General features: G+C 50.8%; 1 protein-coding gene across 1 annotated transcript in view; it reads right to left on the bottom strand.

Moving 5' to 3' along the window:
• Positions 1–7,107: 7,107 nt before the first annotated feature.
• The window catches only part of SRRM4 (serine/arginine repetitive matrix 4), a 29,440-nt gene continuing 14,562 nt past the window's right edge, over positions 7,108–21,985 (bottom strand). Inside the window, exons 7-12 of the mRNA XM_009888626.1 lie at positions 20,831–20,993; positions 12,140–12,477; positions 10,337–10,558; positions 9,831–9,941; positions 8,003–8,149; positions 7,108–7,402 (exon numbers count right to left, since the gene is read on the bottom strand). Of these exons, the coding sequence (XP_009886928.1) occupies positions 7,108–7,402; positions 8,003–8,149; positions 9,831–9,941; positions 10,337–10,558; positions 12,140–12,477; positions 20,831–20,993 (1,276 nt within the window). The remainder of the gene's footprint in view (positions 7,403–8,002; positions 8,150–9,830; positions 9,942–10,336; positions 10,559–12,139; positions 12,478–20,830; positions 20,994–21,985) is intronic.

The following is a 21,985-nucleotide window of genomic DNA, read 5'->3' on the forward strand; positions in this document are numbered from 1 at the left end:
GGGTGCGGGGAGGCAGGTTCCAGCGGAGGGGCAGAGCATCCGGCTCCGTCCCCTTGTCCTGCCCGGCTGGGGGCTCCTGCTGCCTGGGGGTGACAGCAGGGTGGCCCGGGGGACACCCCCACACAGAGAGCCTGAGCTCAGCTGGGCACCTCTCGCTTTGGCTGGGGGGTGGGAGCAGCTCAGCACCCAGCTCTGCGCCCGCTCGGGCAAACACCAGCCCACGGGGAGAGGGGGACGAGCCCCAAGGAGGTTTTGGGCAGCCCCACGATCCTTCCTTGTTTCCAGGAGCCTCCCAACATCCCCAGTCCCATGTTTTCCCCACGTAGCTCCGGGCCATCCTCCCTCCCCAGCCAGGAATCCTCCCGGTCGCCTTGTTTATCCCGATTAGTCACACGTCCCCTCCCGCCGGCTCTTGCCCTCTCTGGGCCATCCCAATTTAGCTCCTGTTGTCACTCCAAATCTCCCAGCTGCCTCCCGCCGCCCAGCCAGCCCCACGACACCAGCGCTGGGGAGCACAAAGTGGCCTCACAGCCTCCCTTCTCCTCCGAGTGACCTGGGGACACTGTCCGGTGTCCCCAGGATCTGTCTGTGCTGCAGCCAGAGCTTTGCTGGGTGCCCATCTGAACCCGGGAACAGCACGAGGACCTGGTCCCAGCGCTACTGCTCCTCTATGGGGCTTCCAGCCAGTCCAGAGGAGTACCCCAGGGTGAGTGGCATCATCTGGGGTGCTGGACAGTCCCCCACCACCCCGTTGCTCACAGGGGAGCACCCTGGGTCCTGCCGAGATGGCCAAGGAGGTGACCACAGTGGGATCCCGCAGTGCAGGAGCACCATGCAGGGCTTGGAGCGAGGGCTGTGCCGGCAGGGAAGGGCACAGCCCTGATGGAGGAGAACTCCGGCGAGCCAAAATGGCAACCTCCATGGTGAGATGGCTGTGTTTCTGGCTTGGGCTACTGGTGCCTGAACAGGGCTGGGGGATCCAAAGTGCCTGGCAAAGGGCAGCCAAAGCCTGGCCCAGCAGGGAAGGGAGAGCCACCAGAAATACTGGCCCACAAGTTTTTTTTTTGCTTCAGCCAGTGCCCTGAGGAGCCGGTCCTCGGCAGCTGGGAGAGGAGGCACATGCCCTTCCCTGTGGAGCAGCTGAAACAACCCAAAATATCCCACCGTGCGCAGTCGGATCCAAAAGGAACATGACAAACAGGGCTGCGATGAGAAGGAATTACTGTCCGAACCTTTATTGGAACCCTTTTTCTAACCAGGCTAACAACTCAAATACCCCAGGAAGACTAAAGAATACAGTATGCATTTCGATGGAGAGCAAAGGGAGTTTTACAATGAAGTCAAACAAACAGATGCGACGGTCTCATTTTGTAAGGAAGCGACCAACTTGTGAGAAAAAAGAGATACTGTTTCCCTCGCGGCTTTTCTCACATCTTGGCTTTTGTTCTAAATCTTGTAATTCCCTGGGTTTCGAAGGTGGAGAGCTGCCCCGGGGCCGGTGAGGTTCAGGGTGTTGTTCTCTAGGCAATAGCCCAAAAGTCGGGATGCTTGACCATGAAATTGTTGCTACAACAGCAGACGTACCAGTGCTTCGGAGACCCTCCCGGTCATGTGCAAACTTCCAAGTAGCAGCAAAAGTCATAAGAATTGTTTATTCTCTGGTAAAGAGGTAATAAAACCCCACTGGACACTAAAGGACAAAGTCTTCGCTTAGGCACCTGAACCTGTCCTTTTCTCAAACAAATATCCTGACAGCCCCACGGCCAAGTGCCCTGCAGCTCCCAGAGAGCTCCGTGGGAACAGCCTGGGCACTCGCCTGCCGACACCGGAGCCACGTCCACCCCCCACCAGGCTGGGCAGCTCTGCCCATGGAGCACAAACATCTCCCACTTGGGCGGAAGAGGCCAATGGCTGTGGCGGTGGAGTGACACTAGGGCTGGTCGTGATCTTCAGCTTTTTTTCAAAGCTGGGGGCGGATGCCTGCAGCAAGCTCCGTCTCGTGTCAGAGATGACAGGAGAGACCTCCCCAGTCCTACCCCGGCCACCTTTCCCGAGCTCACGTCCAGGCAAAGCTACTGGTTCTGGCACAAAGCTCGGGGAAGGGGGCAAAGTAGAACGTGACACAAGGATGAGGGTCTCGGGATGGGGCAGAGTGGACATACTTGCTTCTTGGTAGAGACCATGGCAAGTCACTTCAACCCTATCCCCTTCCTCACATCAACGAAAGGGCAACAAGTCCCCCCTCCCCCCAATAACCACTGAGAGCCAAGAGAGGGTCAGTGGTGGGAGATCAGAGATCTCCAGGGACCTTTGGCGATCCAAGCAGCCCTACGCGGCATGGAGGAGGAAGAGCAGGGTTATTCCTCCACCACAGCTGGCCTGTTGCCTCCAAATGCCCAGCACCTTTGTGATTTGTCAATAGAAGCTGGTCCAAGAAGACAGGGGTTTTCCCCCGCCTTGCTCATCTCCATCTAAATGAGGTTCCTCCTGAAATCACTGGTGGTTGAGCTCCAAATGAACCTAATTTGTCTGCCAGATACCTCTATGCTGGCAGGTGAAAGCCTCAGTAAATCACCTCTCCGATAACCTCTCTCCAACGGACATGGCAACACCTCAAAGGCTCCTACCTTCACGGACCTAACAGTAAGACCCAAATAGCTTTTTTAAAGTAATGCTCAATAAATAGAGGAAATAAATATTAAATAGAGGCTAAGTCCTCTCAGCCTGTTCAATATATGTACAATGCATAGCAAAATAACAGTGATTGGCTGTTGCAAACAAGTTTGGTACAAATTCAGTCCCCCAAAACAATGAAAACATTGGGAAAAGTTGCAGTCAACATAAAGCAGAGTTCAGCTGAGTGCTTGTAACCCATGAAGAAAAGAAAGAACACAACTGTGCTTTGAAATATCCCTTATCTTTGCTTTCCAGCAAACCTGCAGAGATTGCGTTGGGTTTTCTGGAGCCTGGTGCCAACGCTGGGGTTGGGGGAGGAGGGACAAGCCTCACTCGGTGCGAGAAACCCAGAGCCAAGGCTGGTGCAGGGAGCGCCGACGGCACGACCCTGGGGCGAGGGGGAAATTTGGGAGCGGGTGCTGTGATGTGTGCTCTGCTGGGGAAAGGCAACCAGGGCACTTGGGGGATAGAAACAAAATTGTGGGCAGGAAAGAGCCTGCATGTATGAGGAAAGCAAAACCCTCTCAGATACTGCCTCCAAAAGATGGCTGAGATATTTTCCCAAAGCCTTGCTGCTCTGGGTGAGGCTGCAGCCGTCTCTGGGCATCCCTCGTGCAGCCGACCACGGGTGAGCAGCGATTCACCGACACCGAAATGGCCAAGTTGCCCTTCCACCAGGTGAATGCTGCTCCTTGCAGAGAGCACCAGCAGCAATCTGAGATGCCAGACACGGAGCAAAAAACCACGAAAGCGGTAAGTGAGTGAAACAACATTAGAAAAGAAAAAGCGCTGGCAAAAGGCACAGAGACAGAAAAGCTTCTCGCAAACCAACAGAAAACCCAGTTGTCTACCGACAGGGAAGGTCACGTTCCAGGTTGTACTAAAAATCTGAAACAAGTTAAAAAATAAATACCACCACTGAGGAAAACTCGTATGTATATGCACATGTGCACATACACATATACACACACATATACGTACACACATGGACTCGGTTAGGTCCTGTCACCAGAGGTCTGGATTTTGCAAGCATCTTCAGCGCGGATCACTCTCTCACGGCCTCGCTTCTTTACTTTTCCCATGGGTGGGTCATCGTGCAGTGATAAACACGGCAGGGGAGTCCTAGCGACGGCATCCTCCCAGGGAAACCAGCGGTGCCTGTGCAGAGCAGCTCGGTTTCGGGTTGTGCGCTGGCTGCGGAGCCAAGGGAAACAGCAGCAGCCGCCAGCTGGCACCCGGCCGGCGCGAGCACGCACCGGGGCGAGACTTCCCCTCGCAGCACTGCAAATTGCACTTTGCTCTGCCGGCCGGCGAGCAGACCCTTGCTGTCACCTCTGTGAGGTCCTAGACCCATTTCTCTGGTGACATCCATCGCATTCCAAAAACACAAATCTTATGAGAAACCCTAGCTTTTGACATGAAAACAGACAAACAGCTCTGCCCTGCATCCCTCTGGCCGTCACACGCTCTCCACCCTGCTCTGGAGAGCACAGCTGAAGGGACACGTTGGCAGTAGGAGTGACCGTCACTCCTCCAGCCATCCCGCTGAGAGGGGCCAGCGCTGTAAACCTTTACGTGAGAACAGTGGCATGGATACATTCCAACAAACAGATCCAAAAATAACTTACTGTTCCAAAAAAATAATAAAAAAGAATAAATAAATACTGGTAATGATGACCACCTGCATCCATTCTGACATAAAATTAAAAATAGCATAATAATAATAAATAAATAAATAAATAAATAGGTTTACTTCGACGCAAGTCTGCTTGGGAAACCCCAGGAGCATTTAGCTGCCACGGACTGTACAAGCGGAGGCAGTCCTCGAAGTGCGGATCAGCCGGATGGGTAGGAGAGCCACCGTCAGCCCCGCGCAACCCTTGGAGTCACCTCCTGTCCCAGAGTCGGCGGGTGCTGCTGCCCCGATGCGGTGCTTTGATCATCCATCCCCAGCCACGAGGAACTCGAGTCCATGTTGTGTTTTGATATTTACACCAGCTGCACAAAGCCCCTCTTCTTTTCTTTCCTCGTTTTTGACCTCCCGGCTCGCTGCTTCCTTGCTACAGATACAAGTGTGCGTTCGGGTGCGTTATGGGGTATGAGACTACTTTTGAAACACTGGTAGATTTGGGGTTTGGGCTCCCATCGCTGCCTTCGGTTCTTCCCAGGGAGCAGAAGGACGGGGCATTTCAACGTCAAACTGGGAGAGACTCTTTGGGGAAGAAGCATGAGGTTTTCAGCCCTTTACGAGAAGGGAGTTCACTGCAGAAGATGGCCAAGGGGCCGCTGTGAGGGCCAGGGCAGGAGGGAGGGCAGCAGCGCCCTGCTGCAAGTACACCCTGTCTTTGATCCCTCGATCACAGCCCTAGAGCGTTTGCTCAGCCCTACCAGGAATGCTTTTATGTCCTAAAAAGTGGCTTCCCAGGAGACGGACACACGTCCCCACCAAGCCACTGACCATACCAGTGCCCTGCACTCTGCCTCGTCCACCCTCATCTTCAAATTACCTGCAGAGAGCAGGGTAGGGGATGAGGGACTGGGAAAAGGCGGGGCTTTGGGGGTTGAAGGCACAGGATGAGCAGGACCAGCAGTAAGAGGATACTGGGCAGAAAGGGACCTCTGGCATAAAACTTCCCTTTGTACCACCCAGGTGGAAATACACTCCACGCTGCTGTACTTTCTAACAGATAACAGGTTTATACGCTCGCTAAGGCAATCATCCAGCTCCACCAGAACACCACCTGGCACTTGGCCTTCCTCTGCTTGCGGCTTTGCCGCTTTACCTTCTGCCAGCAGGACTGGGGGACTGCAGGGAACTCTTCACCTGGGGGTGGTGGTGCTATTTCTTTCTACCCCCTCTCCCCCTCCAGCAGATTCTGGCTCCACTTGGCCCTTTTCTGTGACACCTAAATGACACACCTCTTTGACTCATTAAGCCCAAACTCGTTAATAATCATGCAGGATGGAAGGGGAGGGGATGGAAAAAGGGAGGGAGGGAAGTCTTAAACCCAAATTAGCGTCTCTAAGCGCCCAGGTGTTGTAAGAGAAAGAAACTCCTCAGCACCAGCTCTGCCTGAGCTGGGAGAAGCCTTTGTTACCCTGCAAAACACGGTAATTGCGCAGGCAGCTGGGCTGGCAGGGAGACAAAACCCCGGGGCCCAGGGCCGCCCGGCCAGGCAGGGCCCTCCTGCCGCTGCCTCCGGCTTCTTGGAAAAACAGGCAATTGAAGGGGGACCCTTCCTGTCCCCCTGCACCGCTCCATCCTCCCAGCAACAGAATTGGGGTGCAAGTGCGTCATCCTGTCCAAGCCCCACACCGCGGCTGCCTCAGCGGGAGCCTGAGGGTCTCGAGGAGAAATGATTTCCTGAAATCCCCCAGGCACTGCTTAAAATTGCTGCCTGTTATGAGGAAGGGGAATTGGGGTCCTCTGGCTCATGCAATGCCCTTTTCACCTGCACGTTCTCCCTACACCCCACAATTAGGCTGTCTCCTTATCTCCTTACAGTCCCACCAGCATTGCACTCCCAAGGGTAAGGCTCTCTTTCGAAAAACCTAAACCCAAACCACAAGAGGGTTCCTCCAAGAAGGGAGTCCCATGGCCCCACCTCCCATGCCACAGTCTGACCCCTCGGAGTGCAGCGTGGCACCAGCTCCCCTCTCCCTTGTACCCCACCGGCCCCACATCTGCTGCAGACCTCAGCAGCTTGTTCGCAAGCAAGTCATAGTGCCAGGGGCGGGTAAAACAGCCCTGCGAAAGGTGATGCATACCTGGTAGGAAAGGGTGGGAGAAAGAGAGGAAATGGCCTTTTTTTCCTCCAGGAATTATGTCAGGAGGGATTTCCAGCCTTCTATTTATAGCAGGGACGGGTTGACCGGCAGTAAATATGCTCTCATGGAAAAGGCCTGCTGCAGAGTGGACAGAAACTCCGGAGGAGAGACACAAAGGACCTCATATTTGCCTTGGTGGGGACAGGTCACCCCCACTCATGACCGAAGCTTCCCAGCAAATTCCTCCCTAATCAGGTCCCTCCCTCCAACAGAAATTAATTTGCTGGCTCCTGGTGTGACGGAAGAGCAAGGAGCTGAGTTCTTTCCTTTGGACCAGCTGGTAGCGCTTTGGAGAGCGGCAGCGATGGGTAGATGTTGGGGAGGATGGAGCAGGTCTGTCGTGACAGACCCTCTGTAAAGCACCGACCCTTCTTCCCGCCCTCGCCTGGGGAGCTGGGATGGATCCACCTGCTCCATGAGGCAGCGAAGGGGCTGCGCTGGGCGCACGGGGGCTCTTACTCCGAACCGGGGAAGGGGGATCCAGCACTGCCACCACATCAGTATCGGGGATGATTGCTATCGATGGCCAGGTAGGTGGGAAGGAAGCAAAGAATGTCAGGAATTTGGAGGCGAAGACAGCACAGGAGCCATCGGGGGCACTCCCTAGCGACGAAGGCTGTCAGAACTGCCTCCTGAGTCATAGCTCCTGCTCCTGCTGCGGCTGCTCCTGGGGCCGGAACTCCGGCTGTGGCTGCTCCTGGGGCCCGAACTCCGGCTGCGGCTCCTGCCCTCGGCGCTGCTGCTGCTCCAGCTTCGGCTCCGGCTTGTTCTGTAGCTGGAGTAGCTCCGGCTCCTGCTCGGGGAGCGGCTAAAGCTGCTGTACCAGGAGGAATAGCTGCTGGCCCTGCTGGAGGAGGAGGGACTGGGACGGTAGTAAGGGATGGGGCGTTTGCGGGCACTGTGGGGACAGAGAGATGTGGGTTACCAGCAACCCATGGATTTACTGCCAAAATCTCCAAAAAGCACTGGTTACTTTGCACAACTGTCCCCCAAAATGTGATTGTGATTCTTTAAAAGAAAAAAAGGAAGAGATCAGGTAGTTGACAGGCCTTGGGATTCAAACCACCCACTTTTAGGGCCCTGGGGAATGCCCCAAGCACCAAGTCTTAGGCTGGGCTCTGCCCGATGCTGTCCCAAAGAGCACTCAGCATGAAGCTTCGAGTCAATGTTTGACTCTGTCTACATTGTGGGACATCTACCACAGGAGAGGATGAAACAAAAAGCCTGGGGGGATGGTCCTGGTACCTGCTGGGTGAGTCCCTGCTCTGCCTTTTTTTCTTTGTTGTAATTGAGACACCCCCCCCCCGTCCTTCTGTCTCTAGCTGGAAATCCCCAAGCTCTAGGAGGTGCGGAAGGGCCTGCTGATCAGGCTTAGGGAAACCGGTCTCCTCCTGCAGCAACCTCCGCTGGCAAGGGCTGGGACCCATGGACAGCCCACCTTCTCCCTGGGGAGCACCAGCTGAGCCTGTCTCCAAATGACGGGACCGTGTCCCCTTACCTTGTGATGCGCCGAGCTTCAAGGTGGCTGGGAGAGTCTCTCCTGCGTTTCCTCAGGGGTGAATAGGACCGCTGCCGCCGCTGCCGGTCGCGCTCCCTGTGCGACTCCTTCTCACTGGAGCCGTACTTGTGCTCTCGCTCACGGTCTCTGGGGAAGACACAGATTGGAACGTGTCACTGCTGGGTTTTTGTAGGGTGGCTTTTGGATGTGGAGGCAACAGCCCACGAAGGCACAGATAAGCGGAAGGACAATCAGCTCCAAAAGGGACGACTCTAAGCAAAGTGCTCTGGTGGCATCAGCTCTGCACACACTGACTTAGCTGGACAAAGAGACACTCATCTCGCTGGACAGATGGACACCCATAAATTGTGTCTGGGGGTTTCAGCAGTGTCTCCTGATGGCCCATCACACGCTGCTGAGCTAAGATGGCTTCCATGTACCTGTGTCTGTGCATGCACTCTGTATTTAGTTCTACTAAAATTGCTCTTGCTGGCCATGCTGCAGAAGCAGGCGAGAACAACCCTGCCAGCAGGCCCCACATGAGCAGAGGGCCCCCGGTATCCCTGCAGGGCTGCGCAGCTCTGCACGGCTCGCCAGAAGGAGTGCCAGTGTTGCTATGGTTTTCTCTTTTGTTAAATTCCCGTACACGTCAGCACAGGCCCTTCTGTGGAGCGTAGCTGACTTCACACACCCTGCTCAATGCCAACCGCGAAGCGACATGTTACAGGTCAAGGGCCTGATCCTTGCACGCAGAAAATGTTCTCCTAGAGCAGTGCAGGGATTGACACAGCCTGCAAGAATCAGACCCTGAAAATGTAACATTTTAAGGGTGCAAAATATTCACAGCATGCTCAGCAGCAGAGAAGTCACCAGAAAAAAAAACTGTCGAAAGGCACCACTAGGGCTGAGCTGTGAGATACGTGTTTTCTATGGGGTGCGGAAGGAATAGTCACGTGGACTGTGCCTCCCCCTGCAACGCTGCGTGAGTGCCAGCGTGAGGGTACCTGACATATGCCCACGCAGCAGGGGTGCTTCCCAGGGCCCGACACCTCTTTGGCAGAGCCACGACTCTGAAAAGCAGGGTGTCTTTCCTTACTGCAGTAAGATCCCTCTCTGACCAGGCCTGCAGCCCTGCTGTTGGGGCTGCAGTGGGCTCCTCGGGTGATCAAAGGTAGGGACAGACCCAAGTGGAGACTGATGCTCTGCCCACCATTTACACCAACACTACAGAGAGGGGCACTCCCCGGCTTTTCCTATGAGGCGTCTTCCACTCGCATGAGCCCTGGCAAACACCCCCGAGCAGCCATCTGTGCACTCTTGGCTGCATAGCGTGTCCCCCTCGAGGGCTCGGAGCGGAGGAACAGCCGCTTCACATGCCACACGCTCGGAGTGTGAGATACCGTGATGCTTCAAAGCCAGGGACAAACCAGGTCTCCCTCCCAGCAACCTAACCCCAAAAGCGCTTTGTGTGAAATTCCCCTGAATCAACGCAGGGCAGTCCTTGGCTACAGGAAATCCACTTTTCCCACAGAAAGTGAAAGGCTCATCTCTGGGCTCTTCCCTTTGCAACCAGCACCAGCTCTGGGGCAATAAATGGTGAGAAATTTGCAGTGGATGAGGGCCAACATAACGTACTGCCATATGCCTTACTCCCTGTCCCCCTGCTCCCTCTCACCCCAGTGCTGAGGATTAAAGCACCCAGTAAGGAAGCTGAGGGAGCAGTTTGGGGCTAACAGAAGGAGCCAGCAGCCATGATGGAGTCCAAACAAGTGACAGAGGCAGCGGGAAAGCATGAGGCAGCAGATACCCCATGAGGAGACAGCTGTACCTGCTAGGGCTGTAGCGGGAGTAACTGGGGCTCCGACGAGGCCTTGAACTCCTGCTCCCAGGACTTTTTTTGCAGGATTTGGAGGAATAGCTGGGGGAATGTGAAGAAGACCTAGGGACAGGGAAGAATGATAAAAGAGTTAAAGATGGAGGTGTTTAAGGCCAGGCTGGATGGGGCTTTGAGCATCCTGGTCTAGTGGAAGGTGTCCCTGCCCATGGCAGTGGGGTTGGAACTCAATGATCTTCAAGGTCCCTTCCAACCTAAACCATTCTATGATGCTGGAGGGTGAGGCTGTACCCGACTCCTCCAAATCTGGGCTCATGGGGTGAAGAGATGCCCCATATTTCGTGGTCTCAGCTCAGCTCTGTGTGGTCAGTTCACAACAAGCCATGTGGATCTCTAGGCACCCCCCAGACTCTTACAGCTCCTCCTGCAAGGAGCCTGCCAGCCTGCAGGAGTTAGACATTGCCCAGGATCACAGAGACAGCTGTTTTAGCCGGTCTTACCTCTTTCCTGAAGAGCAGGACCTGCTTCGGGAGTACCTGGGAGAAGCCTTGTGGTGTGAGGAACGGGAGTGACTGGAACGGCTGGAGCCGCGGGAGGATCTGCCCGTGCTGGTGTAGGACTCGCTGCGGGAGCATGGCCTTAGCGGGGAGCTGTGGGCTGGGGACGGGAGGAAGTTTCGCTTCTTCTCCTCTGAACAGCTGAGACACAAGGACAGGCACCCTCTGTGAACATATATTTGGACAGTCATTGAAGCTGTGGCTGAACCGGGACTGGTCCCTGGCTGAGGGAGCACCACACTCCAGCCAACAAGTACTCCCATCCTCCCATTCCCCAACTGGGGATAAAGAAGACCTCCTGGCTCCCAAGGCTGCTGTTGCAGAAGACCCCGTGTGTGTGGGTCAGAGCCCAAGAGCTCACCCTCCAGGCTGTGCCAGGGAAGGGCTGTGGAAGAGGTGGCATGAGGGGCAGCTCTTCTGCCCCATGCCCAACACATCAGAGGTGTCTGGTTGGCACAGCCTGGGTCCGGCCAGCGAGCGATACAGGTCCTGGGGAGGGAGCGAGGTGAGAAGTGCTGGAACGAGGGAAAGCTGGAGCATGGCAGGGCAAGGGCCTGTGCTCCAGCCTGGCTGTGGAGCAGCACCAGCGGGCACGTCCCATTGCCTTTGGACAGAGCTGCATGAATTCCTTCACAGTGCCCTGGCTATGAACTGGTGTTAGAGCCCAGCAACAAGGCAGCCTCCCAACAGCCAGGGCCAGCTGCAATCCCAACTTCACCCATGTGAAGGCAGAGTTATCCCACTGGACTCAACGTGAAAAGTATATACAGCCCTAAAATTTTACCCTCTGGCCGAAAATTGAGGGCTTGTTCTTCCTAACACCAATTCCCCTGGCTCCCTCTCCTCTCTCCTTCAGTGCTCTCACCCCCAGACCACATCCTGGCTCTAACATTCAGCATTTAAGACCTGAGGGCCTGAGCTGGAAGAGCTCCCTAATACCACTGCCTGAGCAAAGCCTTGGGTACCCGCCACCGCGCTTCAGCGCCTCCATCCCCAACATCACCTGGCAAACCCCCAGGAATGGGAGGTGGTGATGGAGGCTGGCATCTATTCCCCTATCTTGATGATGACCTGTGGCATCGGTGGTGATTTCACTCCTCTCCCCGGCCCTGATGCCCTGCGGCCCCAGCGCACAGAGCTGCTGCTGTGTTATCCCACACCCACCCCTCCCTGTGTTCCCCACCTACAGGAGATGCTATCCTGTCACCCAGGACCAGTCCTGAATGAGCTGGAAAGGGGCAGGATTTGGCTCGTTGGACAGGTGAAAGAACAGCCCATACTGGTTTTAGCAAAAATGAACCCCGCTCCCCCTTCCCCACAGTACAAGGAGGGGGAGAATTAGCACGGCAACCCCCTGATGTACCTTTCCAGACTTTGCCCAGAAGGGCCAGCAACTCCTTTCTTTGACATGGTCATGTCCGTCTGAGCAGGGCTGTGTTCAGGACACGGCTCAACCCAGGGCCAAACACTGCATTAGCCACACTGATGCCAGAAGAGCTGGCACAGGCAATGCCCAGGGGCGCGATGGCTGGGTTTTCATCCTCCTCCTCAGGCTACAGTATTGGTCATCGCTGCGTTGTGGACTCCAGACTGGCAAGACCGTGGGTCCGATTTATATCTAACTGCCTCCAGACCACAAAAACCTCCCTGCCAGCTCACCACTGCAACCAGCGAGCGGGCAGGAGATACAGAGCAACAACGTACCAGGTATTTGGCTGCCAGCAGCAGCTACTGGTAATCACTGACCTTCGGTCTTGTCCCTGGGCATCTGGAGACAGATTTTCCAAAGCTGTTCCCTTGGTCTGGGAAAAGCAACTGGTGAAGGAATTTCCTGAATCAGAGCTGTTATCGCTGTTGGCCAGTTTGGGCTTCCCGGACGAGAAGGCATGGCCAAAGCCATCATGGACTAGACTTCTTTTCTCCTGGCTGTCCTTTGACCTGGATGAGCTCGTTTGAGTGGAGGGAGGGGAGGAAGTATCGTTTCCTGAGTCATATTCATGATACTCTCCGTTCTGGCTGGCTAGGTTGCCAGGCGGGCTGTCTGTTTTGGTTAAGAGGTCAGCAGAAGACCCTGACTGAGAGATCTGAAAGCAAAAAAGCCATTTGGCATTGTTTGAACGGTTTTTAAGGGGGAGTTGTTTTTGGTTTTACTTTGCTTTTTTTTTTTTTTTAAATAAACCCAGAAATTTTACCATCATGATGCACTGAAACAAAAGGAAAGGAAAGAAACAAAGGAAGAAAGAAGGAAAGAAAAAGAAAAAGAAGAAAGAGGAGAAGAAAACAAAAGCACATATCCCTGAAAGAAATCCACAGTAAGAAGAAACTTCTTTTCCCCCTGCTATGATAACGGGAAGATTTAGAGATCATGCAAAGAGTATCAGCATGCGATTCATGTTAAACAAAAAGAGTTCAACAACATAAACGGGCAACCAAAGAATCAAAATAGCTAACTAAATAAAAAAGGTGTAACAGAGGACAAAGCCCTTATTTAACCTTAAAGAGAGGGAAGGGGGAAAAAAAAAAAGAAATGGGAATATACATATAAAAGCCCTACATAATCCTTGGAAAGAAAACAAAAATGAAACAAAATCTTAAATGAGGGAATTTTTTAAGCTTCTTTAATAAAGAGGCTGAATGAATGTCACTAAAATAAGCAATGAAAAATCAAATCAATTTAAGGGCTTCTGTACAAAGTAAAAACTGGCAAATAAACAAGCTTATAGCTTTGAAACAAATGAAAAAAAAAAAGAAAAAAAGGAGGGGGAGGGGGGGAAAAAAGAAAAATCCCTCTGGAAATAAAAGGTATACAGATACTTCTTTGTGTGCTTTTTTTCCCCCTGAAGAAGATATAGCTAATGCGCTCAAGTGACCTCTAATAAATTCCCTGGTGTCTTGCGGATAGCATCCACTTACCCATCAAGAACTCCTCCTTTAGTAGGTAAGGTGTAAGAAAAAACGAAGAGCGGGCAACATAAGTCCATCATTAGAGTCTCAAATTACATGAAAAAAACATAAACCCTCTCTTCAATCCACACTGCCAACTGTTCGCTCGCCTCCTCTATGCAAATGTCATGACTGCGTTTTGTCTGCTTGCTTGTCTCACTTATTACTCATTTTTGTTTCCTTCTGCTTTAAATTAGGCCGTCCAAGCCCATTCCTGGGGGCTGGTGGCTTGTGCTGAAAAGTCGCAGCTAGCACTAAATCCCCTTGGGTTTCATGGAAGTGACAAAGGGAACTCAAGTGAGAGAAGAAGTAAAAAAAAAAAAAAATAAAAAATAGAGGAAGAAAATTTCCCCGCCCTGCACTGGGTTAGACACCTCTGGGGAAGGAGATGACAGCTCTGCTCCTGCCGGCCTCTGCAGCCGTACCCTGGCTGGGTTTTGGTGGGTTGCTGAACCCAACGGGGTCAGCAAGGACCCCAAACCCCCACTGCCTGTCCTTGGCAGGGCTGTTGTCTGGGACCCTGGGCACCACACCAAGGGGATTTACATCATTTGAGTATCTTACAGCTCAGTTTTATCTCCACTGGTATTTGCCTGAGTCAGTCCAGGAATGCACCGGCACTGGGAGTGCGGCTGTGTCAGTGCTAACGTCTGCCCTTACAATGGCGTGAGAATTAAGGCCAAACGCAGATGCGGCACGTCTGCACATTCATGTGGCTGGCTCCTCTTTTCCTCGGATGGTCTGCCCTCCTCATTTCCACCCCTCAGCCTAAGATTTGATCCAGGGTCCTTAAAGTGCAGACACATACATTTGGTTCCCCCCACTCAGGATAGTCCTCCAAGGCGATCCCAGCAAGCTGTGCTCCCTCAAACGTGTGTCCTCATGCTGCGTTCTGGGGCATGCAATGCCTTACCTCTACACCACGCTCTCCATACTAGGGACCTGGGCCATGCCCTCACAAATCTGGGTTATTCTAAGACAAGAAAACCACGTTGCAATGTTGGTAATATCTCAGGGAGAGGAGGAAACTTGGATCAGCAGTCACACAGCAGGGAGAGGGCCAGTCCCTTTGCAGAGCTTAGCCCTGGACTGGCTGGCACGGGGACAGGGCTCTTTCTCATTCACATCTGGGGCTACAGACCCAGCCTGTGTTACTTTTTACATGGTGCTCCTTCTTGCCATCAGATGGTGCCTTCACATCTACCCTCCTGCCAGTGGCATCTGATCTGTGTCCCTGGCTGAAACCAGAGCAGAGCTACTAACACACACAGCAGCTCTCAGCACACACTCTGCAGAATGACAACTGCCCACAACATCCTCATGCTCTGAAAACACCTGGAGTTGGAGGATCTCCAAGTACTTCCTACCATTGCCAGAGAGAGAAGCACTACTGTTTCTGGAGTAAGGGACAGAGGGACAGGAATCAGTTCATTCCAGCAAATCCATCCTAGAGCTGGGGACTCCTCCATCCCCACCCCATACTAACTTCTAAGCTGTGCTCAATTGTAACTTGGAGGCATTGGTAATGCAGTGATCCTTCTTCACTAGCCAACTTGTACCTCGAATGCAGAAGCCCCAGACAGAGCAGAAATATCTCCCAAACGTTCCCAACTAGGAATGAGTAGAGACACACGTCACAAGTCCTCATTTCGGCATCTGGTCCTGCTCCTTGCTGCTTCTCAGCTCTAGTACTTCTCTAACAGTCCTTGTTTACTCCAGTAGAAATTGGAATGTCAAAGGAACATAAGAGAGCCAGGTATCCGGCTGTCCTCCACTTTTAATCAATTCTTTCTGAAACTCTGATGCCACATCCAGAGCTCTGAGAGAACTGGCCTCCTTGCTATGAACCACTGTGCTCTCCCCAGCCACATCCTAGAAGATACAGGATTGCACTTTTAAATGAGCACCAGATTTTCTTTTTTTTTTTTTTTTTTTTTAAAAAAAGATGGGTTATGGTTTGCATTAGATCAGAACCCTAACCAAGAGACAACCAGCTTTTGACCACCTTTAATTTACAGGCATAAAAGGACCACGTGAGGTATGCTCTGGCTACAGACATAGGAAAGGCCTGGAGTGGGCGCTGACCCCAGCATCACATGCACAAACACCTCACTTCTGTTCCCTCCCAGTCTAAACCAAAAGGCCTTTATTTCTGCCAAGAAATACAGCAGTTTCTTGACATTTCTAAACTAGCTTTTAAGACTGCTGTTGGGACCTGGGATGTATGTTCTTGCTTTGCCTTCGCTGAAGTCTACCTTCAAAGTAACAACTGTTGTCAGCACATCACAAAATCTGTCAAGTCACCGGGGGATCAACAACCTCCTCTGTAGCTCAACATCTGTGGTAGCAGCATTCTGGGAAGAGGCAACATGGATAGTGATGAAATACGGAGCCCACAGCCCTTGTGAGGAGTGGAGAGTCTGGCCTGGGCAACGCAAGTGCCAAGGGGAGGGACAGCAGCTTCCCAGCCCCACCACTTCGAGAGACCAGGCTGGAGCCTGTAGCTTCCTGCAGACCGCAGGGGAGATTTCTGTCCCGTGGCAAGACCCAAGACAAGTCTTGGGATGCTTAACTCGCCTGTCTGCTTGGAGACATAGTCCTCATCTAACGACCTTGGCTTTGCTTCTGGTCCCATTTTACTGCTTCTGAAAGGCACACCAGCCACACAAGATGGATACCGAGCTCCCCGTCTGAAAACACTCTGCAGAGCTCAATTGAATTCTAATGGCTTTTTATTTTTCTAGGGTGTCTTAAAAAGAGTCTGCTCTTTCATGAATCTAATTTTCTCTATGCGAACATTTGGATTTTTTTCCCCCCTCTCTAATAAGTAATTAAATAATCTCAGTGAACTTTGCTTTCTCCAGCTTTCAGCAGGGGACCTACTGCTGCCCTCAAGGGAACCCAAGATATATATTTATTGGATTTTTTTTTTGTTTCAAGTCATTATTTAATCAAGATGAAGGGGGAGTAGAAATGAGGCCCTCACTCATACTCCAGACTGTAATTTTGAGTGCAATCCTAGACCAAGAGGCAGTGCAGTCTAATAGGTTACAAAAATACAATCACTACTCATCTTCCAATTAAACCGAACAAGTCCATTTACTGTGCTGCAAACAGCCCTGAGGCAAGAGATGACTACATATTTTCTCAGCTACAAGGGGACTGAGATCCATCAATGGGCAGCATGGCACAGCCTCACTTATAGTTGGAGAATTTCTTTCTTGGGTCTTTTTTCTCTCGTTTTGCCATTCACTTCAAAGTGGAGTTAATTTCTTTTTCAGAGGTGCATAATGTCTCCTTTTCTCTCTTTTTCTGTGCATTGTAATAATGAAAGGAACAAAAAACTTGTGTCAATGACCCCAGGAAGCCTTGCTCTGGGTGAGGGCCCAGCAGACATCTGCCGAGGAGCCGCCGGCGCGGGGAGCAGCACCTGCCGAGAGGGGCTGCTTCGGGGAATGATGTCCTTTGCCTGGAAGGTAAATCCTTCTTCCAGGGCTGGAGCTGGGATGATTTACCCCAGCTGAAAAGCCAACCTCTTATAAAGGGAGTAAAAACCATAGCGGTGCTGTAGGAATACAATAAAACCCCTTTTAGCACAATTACAAATCCCTGACTCAAGGAATATCGAGTGGAAAAATATCCTTTTTTTTTGTTTGTTTTTGCTAGGTGGAGAGTTCAGGGGGAGGCTCTCTCCCCCACAAGGGCTAAGCTAAGTCCAGCAGCGTGGAGGCAATGACACAAATCCCCTGGCAAGGTCAGAGCTTGGGTTATTTGGGGCTGGATGGCACTACTGCTGAGCAGCCTGGCTCACAGATCCATAGCTGGGGGTAAATTCCTGAGAACGCCAGGCAAAGGTTTGTTCCTTTACAAAGAACTTTTCAGCCTGCTGGGGTGCAGGCAGCGTCATGGGACGCAGGTCAGTGTGTCCCCAGCTCGGCTCAGGCGCCGCTTTGGAGCAAAGGTTTGCCTTCCACCACCTCTTTTGGTACCTGGTGTCCAGCACAGCCCTCCACGGCTGCAGGTATCCCTCCTTCACCCTGGGCTGCGCGCCTCCCTGTGGTCCCATATTGTGGACAATAACCAGGGGTAACCTCAGGCTGGAAGGGGAGAACAGGAAAAGCAAAAAGAGAACAACTTCCATATTTATGGAAGGCTTTGCCTTTCTGTTCTTCAAGGGCCCCGTTTGTTGTCAGAAAAATGGTGCCCAACAGTTAAAATAACAGCTTTTCCTATGTGAACCCAAACTCAGGCTAAAAACCAGAGAGCAACAACGAGCCAACACTCAGGTCTGCCACAAAGTTCCCCAAGTCCTCCTGCACACGCCAGCCCCAGCCCCGTACCTCCCCGCTTCGGCATCTCTACAGACACGTGAGCACAAAACCAAACAGCGCCATTTGGAACAATCGTACCCCATTGAGCTTCACTGAAAATTTGGCTCAAGCCTATGTTAATTTGTGACATTGTAAACGAGTTTCAGTGGAAGTAAAGGAGCTGGCAAGGCGAGCGTATGCAGCGTACAGTTATCTTCATCAGGTACAACAAAAGCAATTAGATTCATACCCTGCAGGTATTTATATTGCACTGCTCAACTGAAAGCACAGTGGCATGCAATATATCTTTATCAGTGTGGAATAAAGTGTCTGCAGCGGGTTAGGGGTATTCTGTTCAAAAATAGATGCTACATATTACCCGCAGTTTCTCTGCATGCTGAGGCACAGACCCACAATCCTGTTCTCGATAGGTGGTTATTGCAGCTGCATGGGATTAAAGGTAGAATGAGAGGGAGAAGCTTGGAAATTCACTGCCAAAAAGAAAAGTATCAGGGAACTTCGGGGTGTTTCTGCATGTGTGCATGCATCAACTTACGCATAATGACAAGAGGGAAAGAAGCAGCAAGGTAGATGCATGGGCAGGGCATTCTTTTGTATGGCTTATCCCTCATAAATTACAGGGGGACCTAGTTAGAAAGGGTGGCTGTTCCTTCCAGTAGAAAGGAAGAAAAACAAACCAGGGGGCGGGAGGCAAAATTTATCACAAAATACTTCAATTTTTTCAGAAGAAAAAGAATATAGAATAAAAATTGACTTGAAAAGCAAAATCTTTGATTCAGATAGCATTACCTCATGGGATTTTGTGTCTCTCTGGGTCTCTTCTGCACATTGGGATCTTCCCTGGACAACCCCTTTCCTTTGGGGATATGCCAATGCTTCTCCCCAGGTAAGGCTGGTTTGGCTTGGAAGCCCAGGGAGCTGGGCTCCATCAGCCCCCACAGAGGACAGAAACATAGCATTTTTGCATCCCAATTCTGGAATTTTCCACAAAAATCTGCACTTTTACAGTAACTTAATTTTGATAAGTGATCAACATTTTCTGCAAGAGCACATTTTCATTTCATAACACACGCAGGCTGCTCTCAAAGTAGATTCTGACAGAACTAAGCTTATTTATAGAGCAACCATTTAACTCACAAAAAGGAGAGGCATCAGAGTTGTGTATAGTCATTAATAAATGAGACCAGAAGTTCCCATTCTATTTTTCCCTTGCCAGTTTTGAGTACCTGGTATTTAATGACCGTACTCGGAAAAATTTCAGGGGCAGCACTTAACCATGGGCTTCAATTTAAACAAGTGCTTAAATGTTCTCTTGAGTGACGTCCCAAGAGAACACACTTCTTTTGGGGAGCAAAAAGGACACTAGTGGGTTGCACAGTGGGTACTTATACTTTTTAAGTCATTGAAACATTTGCCTGTGTTATTAACCCTTACTAGAAAGAATACAGCAGGGGCCTGATGATTTTTACTTTGCAACTATCACTATAAATGCTCCGGTTTTCCCTGCCCTGCAGCTTGTGTACTCATTTACCCCCAGTGAAGCAAGTGGAAAGGGGAGTGCAGCATGCTTGAGTTTAGCTCATTTTAAAGCTTTTACAATTTTAAATTAGAGTTTACTCTTGCTCAGGGAACAAAGCAGCTGGCAGTGGGCCTCACAGGACTCAGGGAGCCTGGCTTCAGAGAGAGGAAACCTAGTATCAATTAAAAACCAGGCTTAGACTTGAAGACATTTATGTAAAATACGCAGCTTGAACCAAAAAAAAAAAAAAAAATCCTGTTGACATGATGCAGTCTTTGGCTGGTTGTTTTTTGGGAGGAGGTCTTAACTCATTTCTACCTTCCCAGGTTGACAGAGGGCAACACCCCAGGCCCATGGCAATGAAAGCTTCATAGCTGTTATTCTTTCTTTGCACGTGCACGCACACACACACATCTAAGTGTGGTGAGCGTGTTCTGCTATTCACTCTACCTTATATGGTTTTATAAGCAATGACTCACATGTGCACTACACACTCAGGAGGTGTATATGACGAGAGCAAATATGCATATCTACAATGTTGAGAGACAGCTTGTGCCTGTCTGTACCCACGTATAATCTCCGTGTATTTTGATTGGAATGCTGCCTGTGTGAGTGAGCGGGTAAAGCCTCTCCTCTTGCTGGCACTATCTATCTCATATCTGATGTAGCTACTGCGGATGGCTGAGCTATTTCCAGTTGATGACTGGGTGTAAAGGAGAAAATCAGTTCCCCATTACATACTACTTTGGGCTTGGAGGGCTCTGCTCAAGACACCTCTAACATCACGCGTACACACACGAGTACCAGATCCTGCACTACCTTGAGTCCTATGTAGCAATTTCTCTCTCCAGAATGCCTATCAGATACTAACACCATGATCAAAGAGCATCACACCTCTGCTTTGCAGCTACTGGGAACAAAGGGGAAACGTGCCATGGAAAAGGAAGACTTCATATCAATCTGTATCTAATATTTCTCTCCATCTCTTGCTCCCTCAATTCTAAGGCATATAATATATCATCTCTTTCCATGTATATTGAAAAACATCCCAAGGCACTGAGCCCGATTTTTACCCTCGGCTGCACTTGCAGTTCCCATTAGCATCAACGGGAGCTGCTCATAAGTTCTGAATTTGGCCCCTGGGCTTGTCAGTCCAGAGCGACAGTGATCCCAGAGATCCTGATAGTCAGAAAACATCCCCTGCCGATAATCACCAACTCATTAAATGTAAATGTTTCTTTTATATATGTTTGATTCCCTTTCTTCCCCTGAAGGACTAAACTTTTGGACATGAAGACCAGTGAATTAAGTTCACATCCAGCTGAGCAAGGACTGCATAACATACACTTTCCTGTAAAATATCATTGCTGGAGGCCACTTTTTTTGTTAAATGTCCTCAATTTATTATTCATAGGCTAAAGCCTTTGCAAATTTTTCCCCTCTCCAGCCCCACCCTTGGTGTGAAAGTGCTGAAAGAAGGAATGACTTTAAATACATTGGAGAACAGCACCATTAATAAATAATACAACTTTAAACAACTTTGTCTAACGTTGCTATAATTGAGTTATAAAAATTTCATATCAAATTTCTCGCCCAGATTCCTGTGGCTAGTTCAAGCAAAGAAGCACAGTGTGTAATACTTACGACTTCCTTAGGAGACAGGAAGCTGTAGAACGGGAGAGTTTGGCTGGCTTTTTGGCTGGCCTGAACCTCTGCAGAGGAGCTTTGCTTTGCCGTGATCTTTGAATGGTGCCGGGAGTGTCTTCGCCGTGTTTTACGCCCTTCCTCCCGAGACCTGGCTCTGTGCCTCCAGAAGACATGAACAGCCAAACCGTTATTCCTCGGTATTACAGTAGTGCCCATTACCAGTTCCATACAAACCCTCGGCAGCTCTGCGCTAGGCCACTGCTTGTGGGAAAAGGTCTTCCGTATGACTGCTCTGTGGAGCCATCATGGAGAGAAAAAGGATATTTTGCTTTTCTAGTGTGTGTGTGTTTGTTTTGGTTGTGGGTTTGTTGCTTTGGTTTTGTTTGTTTTGGGTTTCTTTTTTTTTTTTTTAATATTTTGTATCCAAGCTTTGGACCTTAACCTCAAATTTCAGCTCCAGTTCATGATTATATGGTGGCTCAAGGGAAACCATACTTTCACGCAGCCTTGAATGTCCCTATGGTAATACACCTCCAAGGGAAGACATGCTCTGCCCTTGCATGAACACCCCTCCAATTGCTGATTGCATTCCTTCCCCCACTGATCATCAGCTTTTCATAAGAAAATTCCCGGTGGTGAATTCACTCCTACTCCCAGTAGGAGAAGTGAAGTGGGAGAGCAGGGGTGGTTTGTTCATACAATCAAGTGCTTTCAGAAAACGTGAAACATGAACTCATGATGAGAATAAACTATGCGACTTGCTATGATGATGAGAATAAACTATGCAACTTGCTAGTGATGCTGAGTCTAGCACCAGCATCCATTTAGCTGGCCCCAGGATGCATCTGTCATCCACAGGACTCAGATTTTAATCAGGTCAAAGACAGTGGCTATAGAATGCCATGGGCAAATATATTTCCATTGCTAAGACCAAGTTTAAGGGTTTTCTGGGACATCAGCAGTACAGAGCCCTTGGGCTGGGGAAGGGAGACGAGGCTGGAATCAGCTGTCATGGGTTGATCATCAGCCGTGGGGATTAGAAGTGACTGCTGGACCAAAAAGCTGCAGCCACTGCTCCTCAAGCCAAAACCTTTCTATGGCAGAGACCACAAGAAACTCAACCCCTGGTATGAGACATAGCTGCTAACACAA

This window comes from Charadrius vociferus, unplaced genomic scaffold (genome assembly GCF_000708025.1).
Source record: "Charadrius vociferus isolate BGI_N301 unplaced genomic scaffold, ASM70802v2 scaffold917, whole genome shotgun sequence".
Taxonomy (NCBI): Eukaryota; Metazoa; Chordata; class Aves; order Charadriiformes; family Charadriidae; genus Charadrius; species Charadrius vociferus.